General features: G+C 35.0%; 1 protein-coding gene across 1 annotated transcript in view; it reads left to right on the top strand.

Moving 5' to 3' along the window:
* LOC102810109 (tetraspanin-33-like) overlaps window positions 1–17,846 on the top strand; it is a 130,096-nt gene that overhangs the window by 80,314 nt on the left and 31,936 nt on the right. Inside the window, exons 2-3 of the mRNA XM_085504138.1 lie at window positions 14,057–14,248; window positions 17,689–17,763. Of these exons, the coding sequence (XP_085360264.1) occupies window positions 14,057–14,248; window positions 17,689–17,763 (267 nt within the window). The remainder of the gene's footprint in view (window positions 1–14,056; window positions 14,249–17,688; window positions 17,764–17,846) is intronic.

The following is a 17,846-nucleotide window of genomic DNA, read 5'->3' as shown; positions in this document are numbered from 1 at the left end:
AACTTGTCACACATATGCACATATATTTGTTTGATGACCAACTGATGACACATATGCACATATATTTGTTGGATGACCAACTGATCACACATATGCACATATATTTGTTTCATGACCAACTGATCACACATATGCACATATATTTGTTTGATGACCAACTGATCACACATGCACATATATTTGTTTGATGACCAACTGATCACACATTTGCACATATATGTGTTTGATGACCAACTGATCACACATATGCACATATATTTGTTTGATGACCAACTGATCACACATATGCACATATATTTGTTTGATGACCAACTTGTCACACATATGCACATATATTTGTTTGATGACCAACTGTTGACACATATGCACATATATTTGTTGGATGACCAACTGATCACACATATGCACATATATTTGTTTGATGACCAACTGATCACACATATGCACATATATTTGTTTCATGACCAACTGATGACACATATGCACATATATTTGTTTCATGACCAACTGATGACACATATGCACATATATTTGTTTGATGACCAACTGATGACACATATGCACATATATTTGTTTCATGACCAACTGATCACACATATGCACATATATTTGTTTGATGACCAACTGATCACACATATGCACATATATTTGTTTGATGACCAACTGATCACACTTATGCACATATATTTGTTGGATGACCAACTGATCACGCATATGCACATATATGTGTTTCATGACCAACTGATCACACATATGCACATATATTTGTTTGATGACCAACTGATCACACATATGCACATATATTTGTTTGATGACCAACTTATCACACATATGCACATATATTTGTTGGATGACCAACTGATCACACATATGCACATATATTTGTTTGATGACCAACTGATCACACTTATGCACATATATTTGTTGGATGACCAACTTATCACACATATGCACATATATTTGTTTCATGACCAACTGATCACACATATGCACATATATTTGTTTGATGACCAACTGATCACACATATGCACATATATTTGTTTGATGACCAACTAATCACACATATGCACATATATTTGTTTGATGACCAACTTATCACATATATGCACATATATTTGTTTGATGACCAACTGATCACACATATGCACATATATTTGTTTCATGACCAACTGATCACACATATGCACATATATTTGTTTGATGACCAACTGATCACACATGCACATATATTTGTTTGATGACCAACTGATCACACATATGCACATATATTTGTTGGATGACCAACTGATCACACATATGCACATATATTTGTTTGATGACCAACTGATCACACATATGCACATATATTTGTTTCATGACCAACTGATGACACATATGCACATATATTTGTTTCATGACCAACTGATGACACATATGCACATTTATTTGTTTGATGACCAACTGATGACACATATGCACATATATTTGTTTCATGACCAACTGATCACACATATGCACATACCCGGTATATTTGTTTCATGACCAACTGATCACACATATGCACATATATTTTTTTCATGACCAACTGATGACACATATGCACATATATTTGTTTGATGACCAACTGATGACACATATGCACATAAATTTGTTTCATGACCAACTGATCACACATATGCACATATATTTGTTTGATGACCAACTGATCACACATATGCACATATATGTGTTTGATGACCAACTTATCACACATATGCACATATATTTGTTTCATGACCAACTGATCACGCATATACACATATATTTGTTTCATGACCAACTGATCACACATATGCACATATATTTGTTGGATGACCAACTTATCACACATATGCACATATATTTGTTTCATGACCAACTGATCACACATATGCACATATATTTGTTTCATGACCAACTGATCACACATATGCACATATATTTGTTTCATGACCAACTGATCACACATATGCACATATATTTGTTTGATGACCAACTGATCACACATATGCACATATATTTGTTTGATGACCAACTGATCACACATATGCACATATATGTGTTTGATGACCAACTGATCACACATATGCACATATATTTGTTGGATGACCAACTGATCACACATATGCACATATATTTGTTTGATGACCAACTGATCACACTTATGCACATATATTTGTTGGATGACCAACTTATCACACATATGCACATATATTTGTTTGATGACCAACTGATCACACATATGCACATATATTTGTTTGATGACCAACTGATCACACATATGCACATATATTTGTTTGATGACCAACTAATCACACATATGCACATATATTTGTTTGATGACCAACTTATCACATATATGCACATATATTTGTTTGATGACCAACTGATCACACATATGCACATATATTTGTTTCATGACCAACTGATCACACATATGCACATATATTTGTTTGATGACCAACTGATCACACATGCACATATATTTGTTTGATGACCAACTGATCACACATATGCACATATATTTGTTGGATGACCAACTGATCACACATATGCACATATATTTGTTTGATGACCAACTGATCACACATATGCACATATATTTGTTTCATGACCAACTGATGACACATATGCACATATATTTGTTTCATGACCAACTGATGACACATATGCACATTTATTTGTTTGATGACCAACTGATGACACATATGCACATATATTTGTTTCATGACCAACTGATCACACATATGCACATACCCGGTATATTTGTTTCATGACCAACTGATCACACATATGCACATATATTTTTTTCATGACCAACTGATGACACATATGCACATATATTTGTTTGATGACCAACTGATGACACATATGCACATAAATTTGTTTCATGACCAACTGATCACACATGCACATATATTTGTTTGATGACCAACTGATCACACATATGCACATATATGTGTTTGATGACCAACTTATCACACATATGCACATATATTTGTTTCATGACCAACTGATCACGCATATACACATATATTTGTTTCATGACCAACTGATCACACATATGCACATATATTTGTTGGATGACCAACTTATCACACATATGCACATATATTTGTTTCATGACCAACTGATCACACATATGCACATATATTTGTTTCATGACCAACTGATCACACATATGCACATATATTTGTTTCATGACCAACTGATCACACATATGCACATATATTTGTTTGATGACCAACTGATCACACATATGCACATATATTTGTTTGATGACCAACTGATCACACATATGCACATATATGTGTTTGATGACCAACTGATCACACATATGCACATATATTTGTTTGATGACCAACTGATCACACATATGCACATATATTTGTTTGATGACCAACTTGTCACACATATGCACATATATTTGTTTGATGACCAACTGATGACACATATGCACATATATTTGTTTCATGACCAACTGATGACACATATGCACATTTATTTGTTTGATGACCAACTGATGACACATATGCACATATATTTGTTTGATGACCAACTGATGACACATATGCACATATATTTGTTGGATGACCAACTGATCACACATATGCACATATATTTGTTTGATGACCAACTGATCACACATATGCACATATATTTGTTTCATGACCAACTGATGACACATATGCACATATATTTGTTTCATGACCAACTGATGACACATATGCACATTTATTTGTTTGATGACCAACTGATGACACATATGCACATATATTTGTTTCATGACCAACTGATCACACATATGCACATATATTTGTTTCATGACCAACTGATCACACATATGCACATATATTTTTTTCATGACCAACTGATGACACATATGCACATATATTTGTTTGATGCCCAACTGATGACACATATGCACATAAATTTGTTTCATGACCAACTGATCACACATATACACATATATTTGTTTCATGACCAACTGATCACACATATGCACATATATTTGTTGGATGACCAACTTATCACACATATGCACATATATTTGTTTCATGACCAACTGATCACACATATGCACATATATTTGTTGGATGACCAACTGATCACACATATGCACATATATTTGTTTGATGACCAACTGATCACACATATGCACATATATTTGTTTCATGACCACCTGATCACACATATGCACATATATTTGTTTGATGACCAACTGATCACACATATGCACATATATTTGTTTGATGACCAACTGATCACACATATGCACATATATTTGTTTCATGACCAACTGATCACACTTATGCACATATATTTGTTGGATGACCAACTGATCACGCATATGCACATATATTTGTTTCATGACCAACTGATCACACATATGCACATATATTTGTTGGATGACCAACTGATCACACATATGCACATATATTTGTTGGATGACCAACTGATCACACATATGCACATATATTTGTTTCATGACCAACTTATCACACATATGCACATATATTTGTTTCATGACCAACTTATCACACATATGCACATATATTTGTTGGATGACCAACTGATCACACATATGCACATATATTTGTTTCATGACCAACTTATCACACATATGCACATATATTTGTTTGATGACCAACTGATCACACATATGCACATATATTTGTTTGATGACCAACTGATCACACATATGCACATATATTTGTTTCATGACCAACTTATCACACATATGCACATATATTTGTTTCATGACCAACTTGTCACACATATGCACATATATTTGTTTCATGACCAACTGATCACACATATGCACATATATTTGTTTGATGACCAACTGATCACACATATGCACATATATTTGTTTCATGACCAACTGATCACACATATGCACATATATTTGTTTGATGACCAACTGATCACACATGCACATATATTTGTTTGATGACCAACTGATCACACATATGCACATATATTTGTTTGATGACCAACTGATCACACATATGCACATATATGTGTTTGATGACCAACTGATCACACATATGCACATATATTTGTCTGATGACCAACTGATCACACATATGCACATATATTTGTTTGATGACCAACTGATGACACATATGCACATATATTTGTTGGATGACCAACTGATCACACATATGCACATATATTTGTTTGATGACCAACTGATCACACATATGCACATATATTTGTTTCATGACCAACTGATGACACATATGCACATATATTTGTTTCATGACCAACTGATGACACATATGCACATATATTTGTTTGATGACCAACTGATGACACATATGCACATATATTTGTTTCATGACCAACTGATCACACATATGCACATATATTTGTTTCATGACCAACTGATCACACATATGCACATATATTTTTTTCATGACCAACTGATGACACATATGCACATATATTTGTTTGATGACCAACTGATGACACATATGCACATAAATTTGTTTCATGACCAACTGATCACACATATGCACATATATTTGTTTGATGACCAACTGATCACACATATGCACATATATTTGTTTCATGACCAACTGATCACACATATGCACATATATTTGTTTGATGACCAACTGATCACACATGCACATATATTTGTTTGATGACCAACTGATCACACATATGCACATATATGTGTTTGATGACCAACTGATCACACATATGCACATATATTTGTTTGATGACCAACTGATCACACATATGCACATATATTTGTTTGATGACCAACTTGTCACACATATGCACATATATTTGTTTGATGACCAACTGATGACACATATGCACATATATTTGTTGGATGACCAACTGATCACACATATGCACATATATTTGTTTCATGACCAACTGATCACACATATGCACATATATTTGTTTGATGACCAACTGATCACACATGCACATATATTTGTTTGATGACCAACTGATCACACATTTGCACATATATGTGTTTGATGACCAACTGATCACACATATGCACATATATTTGTTTGATGACCAACTGATCACACATATGCACATATATTTGTTTGATGACCAACTTGTCACACATATGCACATATATTTGTTTGATGACCAACTGATGACACATATGCACATATATTTGTTGGATGACCAACTGATCACACATATGCACATATATTTGTTTGATGACCAACTGATCACACATATGCACATATATTTGTTTCATGACCAACTGATGACACATATGCACATATATTTGTTTCATGACCAACTGATGACACATATGCACATATATTTGTTTGATGACCAACTGATGACACATATGCACATATATTTGTTTCATGACCAACTGATCACACATATGCACATATATTTGTTTGATGACCAACTGATCACACATATGCACATATATTTGTTTGATGACCAACTGATCACACTTATGCACATATATTTGTTGGATGACCAACTGATCACGCATATGCACATATATGTGTTTCATGACCAACTGATCACACATATGCACATATATTTGTTTGATGACCAACTGATCACACATATGCACATATATTTGTTTGATGACCAACTTATCACACATATGCACATATATTTGTTGGATGACCAACTGATCACACATATGCACATATATTTGTTTGATGACCAACTGATCACACTTATGCACATATATTTGTTGGATGACCAACTTATCACACATATGCACATATATTTGTTTCATGACCAACTGATCACACATATGCACATATATTTGTTTGATGACCAACTGATCACACATATGCACATATATTTGTTTGATGACCAACTAATCACACATATGCACATATATTTGTTTGATGACCAACTTATCACATATATGCACATATATTTGTTTGATGACCAACTGATCACACATATGCACATATATTTGTTTCATGACCAACTGATCACACATATGCACATATATTTGTTTGATGACCAACTGATCACACATGCACATATATTTGTTTGATGACCAACTGATCACACATATGCACATATATTTGTTGGATGACCAACTGATCACACATATGCACATATATTTGTTTGATGACCAACTGATCACACATATGCACATATATTTGTTTCATGACCAACTGATGACACATATGCACATATATTTGTTTCATGACCAACTGATGACACATATGCACATTTATTTGTTTGATGACCAACTGATGACACATATGCACATATATTTGTTTCATGACCAACTGATCACACATATGCACATACCCGGTATATTTGTTTCATGACCAACTGATCACACATATGCACATATATTTTTTTCATGACCAACTGATGACACATATGCACATATATTTGTTTGATGACCAACTGATGACACATATGCACATAAATTTGTTTCATGACCAACTGATCACACATATGCACATATATTTGTTTGATGACCAACTGATCACACATATGCACATATATGTGTTTGATGACCAACTTATCACACATATGCACATGTATTTGTTTCATGACCAACTGATCACGCATATACACATATATTTGTTTCATGACCAACTGATCACACATATGCACATATATTTGTTGGATGACCAACTTATCACACATATGCACATATATTTGTTTCATGACCAACTGATCACACATATGCACATATATTTGTTTCATGACCAACTGATCACACATATGCACATATATTTGTTTCATGACCAACTGATCACACATATGCACATATATTTGTTTGATGACCAACTGATCACACATATGCACATATATTTGTTTGATGACCAACTGATCACACATATGCACATATATGTGTTTGATGACCAACTGATCACACATATGCACATATATTTGTTGGATGACCAACTGATCACACATATGCACATATATTTGTTTGATGACCAACTGATCACACTTATGCACATATATTTGTTGGATGACCAACTTATCACACATATGCACATATATTTGTTTGATGACCAACTGATCACACATATGCACATATATTTGTTTGATGACCAACTGATCACACATATGCACATATATTTGTTTGATGACCAACTAATCACACATATGCACATATATTTGTTTGATGACCAACTTATCACATATATGCACATATATTTGTTTGATGACCAACTGATCACACATATGCACATATATTTGTTTCATGACCAACTGATCACACATATGCACATATATTTGTTTGATGACCAACTGATCACACATGCACATATATTTGTTTGATGACCAACTGATCACACATATGCACATATATTTGTTGGATGACCAACTGATCACACATATGCACATATATTTGTTTGATGACCAACTGATCACACATATGCACATATATTTGTTTCATGACCAACTGATGACACATATGCACATATATTTGTTTCATGACCAACTGATGACACATATGCACATTTATTTGTTTGATGACCAACTGATGACACATATGCACATATATTTGTTTCATGACCAACTGATCACACATATGCACATACCCGGTATATTTGTTTCATGACCAACTGATCACACATATGCACATATATTTTTTTCATGACCAACTGATGACACATATGCACATATATTTGTTTGATGACCAACTGATGACACATATGCACATAAATTTGTTTCATGACCAACTGATCACACATGCACATATATTTGTTTGATGACCAACTGATCACACATATGCACATATATGTGTTTGATGACCAACTTATCACACATATGCACATATATTTGTTTCATGACCAACTGATCACGCATATACACATATATTTGTTTCATGACCAACTGATCACACATATGCACATATATTTGTTGGATGACCAACTTATCACACATATGCACATATATTTGTTTCATGACCAACTGATCACACATATGCACATATATTTGTTTCATGACCAACTGATCACACATATGCACATATATTTGTTTCATGACCAACTGATCACACATATGCACATATATTTGTTTGATGACCAACTGATCACACATATGCACATATATTTGTTTGATGACCAACTGATCACACATATGCACATATATGTGTTTGATGACCAACTGATCACACATATGCACATATATTTGTTTGATGACCAACTGATCACACATATGCACATATATTTGTTTGATGACCAACTTGTCACACATATGCACATATATTTGTTTGATGACCAACTGATGACACATATGCACATATATTTGTTTCATGACCAACTGATGACACATATGCACATTTATTTGTTTGATGACCAACTGATGACACATATGCACATATATTTGTTTGATGACCAACTGATGACACATATGCACATATATTTGTTGGATGACCAACTGATCACACATATGCACATATATTTGTTTGATGACCAACTGATCACACATATGCACATATATTTGTTTCATGACCAACTGATGACACATATGCACATATATTTGTTTCATGACCAACTGATGACACATATGCACATTTATTTGTTTGATGACCAACTGATGACACATATGCACATATATTTGTTTCATGACCAACTGATCACACATATGCACATATATTTGTTTCATGACCAACTGATCACACATATGCACATATATTTTTTTCATGACCAACTGATGACACATATGCACATATATTTGTTTGATGCCCAACTGATGACACATATGCACATAAATTTGTTTCATGACCAACTGATCACACATATACACATATATTTGTTTCATGACCAACTGATCACACATATGCACATATATTTGTTGGATGACCAACTTATCACACATATGCACATATATTTGTTTCATGACCAACTGATCACACATATGCACATATACTTGTTTCATGACCAACTGATCACACATATGCACATATATTTGTTTCATGACCAACTGATCACACATATGCACATATATGTGTTTGATGACCAACTTATCACACATATGCACATATATTTGTTTCATGACCAACTGATCACGCATATACACATATATTTGTTTCATGACCAACTGATCACACATATGCACATATATTTGTTGGATGACCAACTGATCACACATATGCACATATGCACATATATTTGTTTGATGACCAACTGATCACACATATGCACATATATTTGTTTCATGACCACCTGATCACACATATGCACATATATTTGTTTGATGACCAACTGATCACACATATGCACATATATTTGTTTGATGACCAACTGATCACACATATGCACATATATTTGTTTGATGACCAACTGATCACACATATGCACATATATTTGTTTCATGACCAACTGATCACACATATGCACATATATTTGTTTGATGACCAACTTATCACGCATATGCACATATATTTGTTTGATGACCAACTGATCACACATATGCACATATATTTGTTTCATGACCAACTGATCACACTTATGCACATATATTTGTTGGATGACCAACTGATCACGCATATGCACATATATTTGTTTCATGACCAACTGATCACACATATGCACATATATTTGTTGGATGACCAACTGATCACACATATGCACATATATTTGTTTCATGACCAACTGATCACACATATGCACATATATTTGTTTCATGACCAACTGATCACACATATGCACATATATTTGTTTCATGACCAACTGATCACATATATGCACATATATTTGTTTGATGACCAACTGATCACACATATGCACATATATTTGTTTCATGACCAACTGATCACACATATGCACATATATTTGTTTGATGACCAACTGATCACACATATGCACATATATTTGTTTGATGACCAACTGATCACACATATGCACATATATTTGTTTGATGACCAACTGATCACACATATGCACATATATGTGTTTCATGACCAACTTATCACACATATGCACATATATTTGTTTGATGACCAACTGATCACACATATGCACATATATTTGTTTCATGACCAACTGATCACACATATGCACATATATTTGTTTCATGACCAACTGATCACACATATGCACATATATTTGTTTGATGACCAACTGATCACATATATGCACATATATTTGTTTGATGACCAACTGATCACACATATGCACATATATTTGTTTCATGACCAACTGATCACACATATGCACATATATTTGTTTGATGACCAACTGATCACACATATGCACATATATTTGTTTCATGACCAACTGATCACACATATGCACATATATTTGTTTGATGACCAACTGATCACACATATGCACATATATTTGTTTGATGACCAACTGATCACACATATGCACATATATTTGTTTCATGACCAACTGATCACACTTATGCACATATATTTGTTGGATGACCAACTGATCACGCATATGCATATATATTTGTTTCATGACCAACTGATCACACATATGCACATATATTTGTTGGATGACCAACTGATCACACATATGCACATATATTTGTTGGATGACCAACTGATCACACATATGCACATATATTTGTTTGATGACCAACTGATCACACATATGCACATATATTTGTTTGATGACCAACTTATCACACATATGCACATATATTTGTTGGATGACCAACTGATGACACATATGCACATATATTTGTTGGATGACCAACTGATGACACATATGCACATATATTTGTTTCATGACCAACTGATCACACATATGCACATATATTTGTTTGATGACCAACTGATCACACATATGCACATATATTTGTTTGATGACCAACTGATCACACATATGCACATATATTTGTTTCATGACCAACTGATCACACTTATGCACATATATTTGTTGGATGACCAATTGATCACACATATGCACATATATTTGTTTCATGACCAACTGATCACACATATGCACATATATTTGTTGGATGACCAACTGATCACACATATGCACATATATTTGTTGGATGACCAACTGATCACACATATGCACATATATTTGTTTGATGACCAACTGATCACACATATGCACATATATTTGTTTGATGACCAACTTATCACACATATGTACATATATTTGTTGGATGACCAACTGATGACACATATGCACATATATTTGTTGGATGACCAACTGATCACACATATGCAAATATATTTGTTTCATGACCAACTGATCACACATATCCACATATATTTGTTTCATGACCAACTGATCACACATATGCACATATATTTGTTTGATGACCAACTGATCACACATATGCACATATATTTGTTTGATGACCAACTGATCACACATATGCACATATATTTGTTTGATGACCAACTGATCACACATATGCACATATATTTGTTTGATGACCAACTGATCACACATATGCACATATATTTGTTTCATGACCAACTGATCACACATATGCACATATATTTGTTTGATGATCAACTGATCACACATATGCACATATATTTGTTTCATGACCAACTGATCACACATATGCACATATATTTGTTTGATGACCAACTGATCACACATATGCACATATATTTGTTTGATGACCAACTGATCACACATATGCACATATATTTGTTTGATGACCAACTTGTCACACATATGCACATATATTTGTTGGATGACCAACTGATCACACATATGCACATATATTTGTTTGATGACCAACTGATCACGCATATGCACATATATTTGTTTAATGACCAACTGATCACACATATGCACATATATTTGTTTGATGACCAACTGATCACACATATGCACATATATTTGTTTGATGACCAACTGATTACACATATGCACATATATGTGTTTCATGACCAACTTATCACACATATGCACATATATTTGTTTGATGACCAACTGATCACACATATGCACATATATTTGTTTGATGACCAACTGATCACACATATGCACATATATTTGTTTGATGACCAACTGATCACACATATGCACATATATTTGTTTGATGACCAACTGATCACGCATATGCATATATATTTGTTTGATGACCAACTGATCACACATATGCACTTATATTTGTTTAATGACCAACTGATCACACATATGCACATATATTTGTTTGATGACCAACTGATCACACATATGCACATATATTTGTTTAATGACCAACTGATCACACATATGCACATATATTTGTTGGATGACCAACTGATCACACATATGCACATATATTTGTTTCATGACCAACTATTCTCATATATGCACATATATTTGTTTCATGACCAACTGGTCATGATTTTAATTAAAGGCCCGGGTATACTATAAATACGCTCCTAAACAATAGTGATTATTTCCTTGCTTATCACGCTGTAGTAAACAGCTCCAGCCAAGCTCCGGTAAAAACGCGTTTACTCGAACTTACAGATTGATTATGTCGTGCCAAAGTGGATGCATGTGACTATGAATATCACAGCAGTGACTGTGTGTAGTATTTATGACAATAAATTGTGTAAGAGCTGCGATTTTGGCGGATGCAATTTAAAAACACGAACCGGGGAAAGGGACGCGCTATTAATCTTGAATAATTAACTACTATCAATCAAAGTCACATGCTGTTGGACCGCTGAAACAGGATGCGTCATAGGCTATGCAAGTGATTAACAACACTCATTAGCATAGTCCCGCCTCCAATTCACACTTGCCCGGGGCAAGTGAATTGGGCCTTTAAGCATTACTGTCATTCTAGATTTTAGAGCCATGTCTCTGTCATACATTGGCTGATTGCAATCACACTTTACAACTACCATACATTATATATATCATGTCATTTGTTTTAAGTTCTGATTCAAAATGGCTCACTCATTTCACGTCATTTCACTATTGAACTATCAAGGACTGTTTTTTACCTAAATTTAGGCTTTACAATGGCTGGTACATGACATTCAACTTTACTTGTACTTGTTAATAATATCTTTAAAATTCCTTTTCAGATGTTAATTTTTTAAATTGCAGATTACATATATTAATTATGTGATTTGTGTAATACTTGATTATTATTGTACATAAGTGAGTGCTTATAACATTAAATCCCTCTCTGTTGTAGGTGCTTGGGTTTCTAATTCTTGGCCTTGGTATATGGGCTGCCTTAGAGAAGGGTGTTGGTGATGTTATGGATTATCTTGACCTACTCACAGATCCAGCAATTGTACTTATTGTGACTGGTGGGATTATTTTCATCTTGGGTTTTGCAGGATGTGTTGGTGCTCTCAGAGAAAACACTTTTCTACTTATGTTTGTAAGTATATTTCATCAAAGATAAATGAGTTAAAGTTGGCGTATCTTTACACAGGGTTCAGTTTACACAGGTTTGCATATTACACACAAATTTTCAGTTTTCACAGAGTTCATTTTATACAGGTTTGCATATTGTACAGGGTTCAGTTTAGACAGGTTTTCAAATTACTCTGGGTCCTGGTTTTAACAGGATTGCATTTTACACAAGGTTTAGTTCAGACTAGACATGTTTTCAGTTTACACAGGGTTCAGTTTAGACAGGTTTCCTGTTTTACACAAAGTTCAGTTTAAACAGTTTTGTGGTTGCACAGGGTTCAGTTTTAAACATGTTTAAATTTTTCACAGAGTTCGATCAATTCAAACAAGTTGTCAGTTTACATAGAGTTTAGGTTTGACAGGTTTCTATTTCCATTCTATTTTCTATTGTTTGGGTGAGATACAGTACAGTTATCGCGTATTAAAGTATTGACCTTGCTTCCACATCAGCCTTGAGCATTGCATCATTATGGCATTGTTATGGCTTCAGCAACGCATCAATGTCGCAACATTGAATTATCGCTTCACTTCATTGTGGCCTCATTATGGCGACAATGTGGCATCACACAGCATCACTTCATCAAACAAAGAAGTAATTTACATAAATAAACAATGCTGAGCCCTATATGTATTCATACAGATACTCTTTGCTGTCTTACATGCAAGCTGTATTCATCTAAATGCTCGGTTCAAGCTAAATCATGCATGACCCCGTCCAAATATCAAGATTGACTGATTGGAATCAAGCAGGTTGACATTCGGAAGATTGGAGGAGGAAGTTCGTGTGTTGGTTTCTAAAAAATTGATTGGCAAGTTTTTAAAACATTATAGTGAAACAGGACAAATCAAAGATTACATAGGATTTGAACTCAGAACAGCGTACGTCCTGTCATAGTACATAGAAATATTTATGATTTGAACAAGTAGTAATCCTCCTAAAAATACTATACAATACAACGCAAAAAAAAAATAAATAGATAAATAAATAAAATAAATAAAATAAACAAATAAATATGCTGTTGGCTTGCACACTATATGTGCTAGTAAAAGAACATTGGGAGACTGTGAAATGTCAATGTGGAAAGATGAGATAATTTACATGGCATATTTCTGCTTTCTCTTCATATCAATTTTCGTTCTCATGCATGGAACTCAGTCAAAACAATCATAGCCAACATGACGTTTTTTTTCTTTTTACACATCACAATGTTGTCAGGGTGATGACCTGACGCCATCACAAACAATCCAATAATAGTTTGAAATCTATGCACTTGTTGCTGGGAAAGGATTGACCAGCTTTGTTGTTAGTCAAAGAAAATTGTTCAGCTTGGAATGTGTTTGAATCCCTCATTAGTATGCAAGAATGTAGGAATGTACCAAGAAAATTGTTTTTCTGGAGTAAATTGTAGGGTATTGTACTTATGAAAGGTCAAATAGTGCATGGAGATTTTATGAAAATGTGTGGATGTTAACAGAATGATGTCATGTGGTCACAGTTACGTAATACATGATGGACTATTTTAGGCGTGCTATAAAATGTGTCACCGAAGTACTCACACGTGTGCATGATTCCAATAGTTCGTGCTGTGAAGGAACTCATCAAAAAATAGGTATTGTGTAATTTGTAGTAAGAATGTATTTAAATAGATTTATGTTTATAAATCTTGTTTCTTTTCAAAGTGTATTTATATAATTAAAAATTGTTTATAAAAATGTTCTATATACTTTTTCGATGGATTGACTTTACAAATGATGAGTTATTTTGTTATACCATCACTCGAATTATGTGTTACGAAGTTCTGATAGTTTAGGCTTTGTGTTCTTGCGAACGGGAAGACATTAAACTGTTGAGCAGTAGACATCGATAAAAGCGAACATATTTTGAAAGTTGTGAAATCATGGTACTGTTTTGGCATTATACGACTTGCAGCTCCCTTTTCATGGATTTTAGCCATGTTATCGAACTGTAGTATTATGTAAATCTGCCCCGGAAAGTTTAAATTGCCATTTTCACGCTGTGTTTAACGTGGAGTCGTCATCTAAGTATTCACAATTGTTTGTCTTGTGTTCCCCGGTGCATTTAAAAATCCCTTTTGAATTTGGGGGACTTTGTGTGACTGCGAAGCTGAGGCCACGATGATGCCACAAAATAAGTCAGGCGAACACAGCTTTAATTTTTAGTAATGCATAGTTGATGTCACAATGATGCGATGCTGAGGCCACAATAAAGCCATGCGTAGGCAACAATAATGCGATGCTGAGGCCACAATAAAGCCATGCGTAGGCAACAATAATGCCATGCGTAGGCAACAATAATGCCATGCGTAGGCAACAATAATGCCATGCGTAGGCAACAATAATGCCATGCGTAGGCAACAATAATGCCATGCGTAGGCAACAATAATGCCATGCGTAGGCAACAATAATGCCATGCGTAGGCAACAATAATGCCATGCGCAGGCAACAATAATGCCATGCGCAGGCAACAATAATGCCATGCGCAGGCAACAATAATAATGCCATGCGCAGGCAACAATAATAATGCCATGCGTAGGCAACAATAATGCCATGCGTAGGCAACAATAATGCCATGCGTAGGCAACAATAAAGCCATGCGTAGGCAACAATAATGCCATGCGTAGGCAACAATAATGCCATGCGTGGGCCGCAATAATGCCATGCGTGGGCCGCAATAATGCCATGCGTGGGCCGCAATAATGCCATGCGTGGGCCGCAATAATGCCATGCGTGGGCCGCAACAATGCCATGCGTGGGCCGCAACAATGCCATGCGTGGGCCGCAACAATGCCATGCGTGGGCCGCAACAATGCCATGCGTGGGCCGCAACAATGCCATGCGTGGGCCGCAACAATGCCATGCGTGGGCCGCAACAATGCCATGCGTGGGCCGCAACAATGCCATGCGTGGGCCGCAACAATGCCATGCGTGGGCCGCAACAATGCCATGCGTGGGCCGCAACAAGTGGGCCGCAACAATGCCATGCGTGGGCCGCAACAAGTGGGCCGCAACAATGCCATGCGTGGGCCGCAACAATGCCATGCGTGGGCCGCAACAATGCCATGCGTGGGCCGCAACAATGCCATGCGTGGGCCGCAACAATGCCATGCGTGGGCCGCAACAATGCCATGCGTGGGCCGCAACAATGCCATGCGTGGGCCGCAACAATGCCATGCGTGGGCCGCAACAATGCCACAAACACCAAAGCTTACGCAATAACTGTACTGTAGGTTTTATTATTTTACAAAAACTAATTGTAATTAAACTAGAGTTATATAAAAGAATATTTGAATTATGTATAATATTATCAATTCATACATGGTATAAATACAAAGAGAAATGAAACTGTAATATACAATAACATGCTTTCATTTATATTTCTAACAGTTCTACCTCGTGCTCATTATTGTGTTGATACTTGAAGTGGTGGTTTTCATTGTAGCAATTGTTTTCACCCAGCAGGTATGTACTCATGGAGTTAATATATTAATCATTTTTCACACTTTCAGTGTTATGCATAAATTTGAACTCAAAAACAGGACAAA

The sequence above is a fragment of the Saccoglossus kowalevskii genome, chromosome 10, assembly GCF_978046115.1.
Source record: "Saccoglossus kowalevskii chromosome 10, keSacKowa6.1, whole genome shotgun sequence".
Classification (NCBI taxonomy): Eukaryota; Metazoa; Hemichordata; class Enteropneusta; family Harrimaniidae; genus Saccoglossus; species Saccoglossus kowalevskii.
Note: the sequence above shows the minus strand (reverse complement) of the source record. Positions and strands in the feature narration are given on the sequence as shown.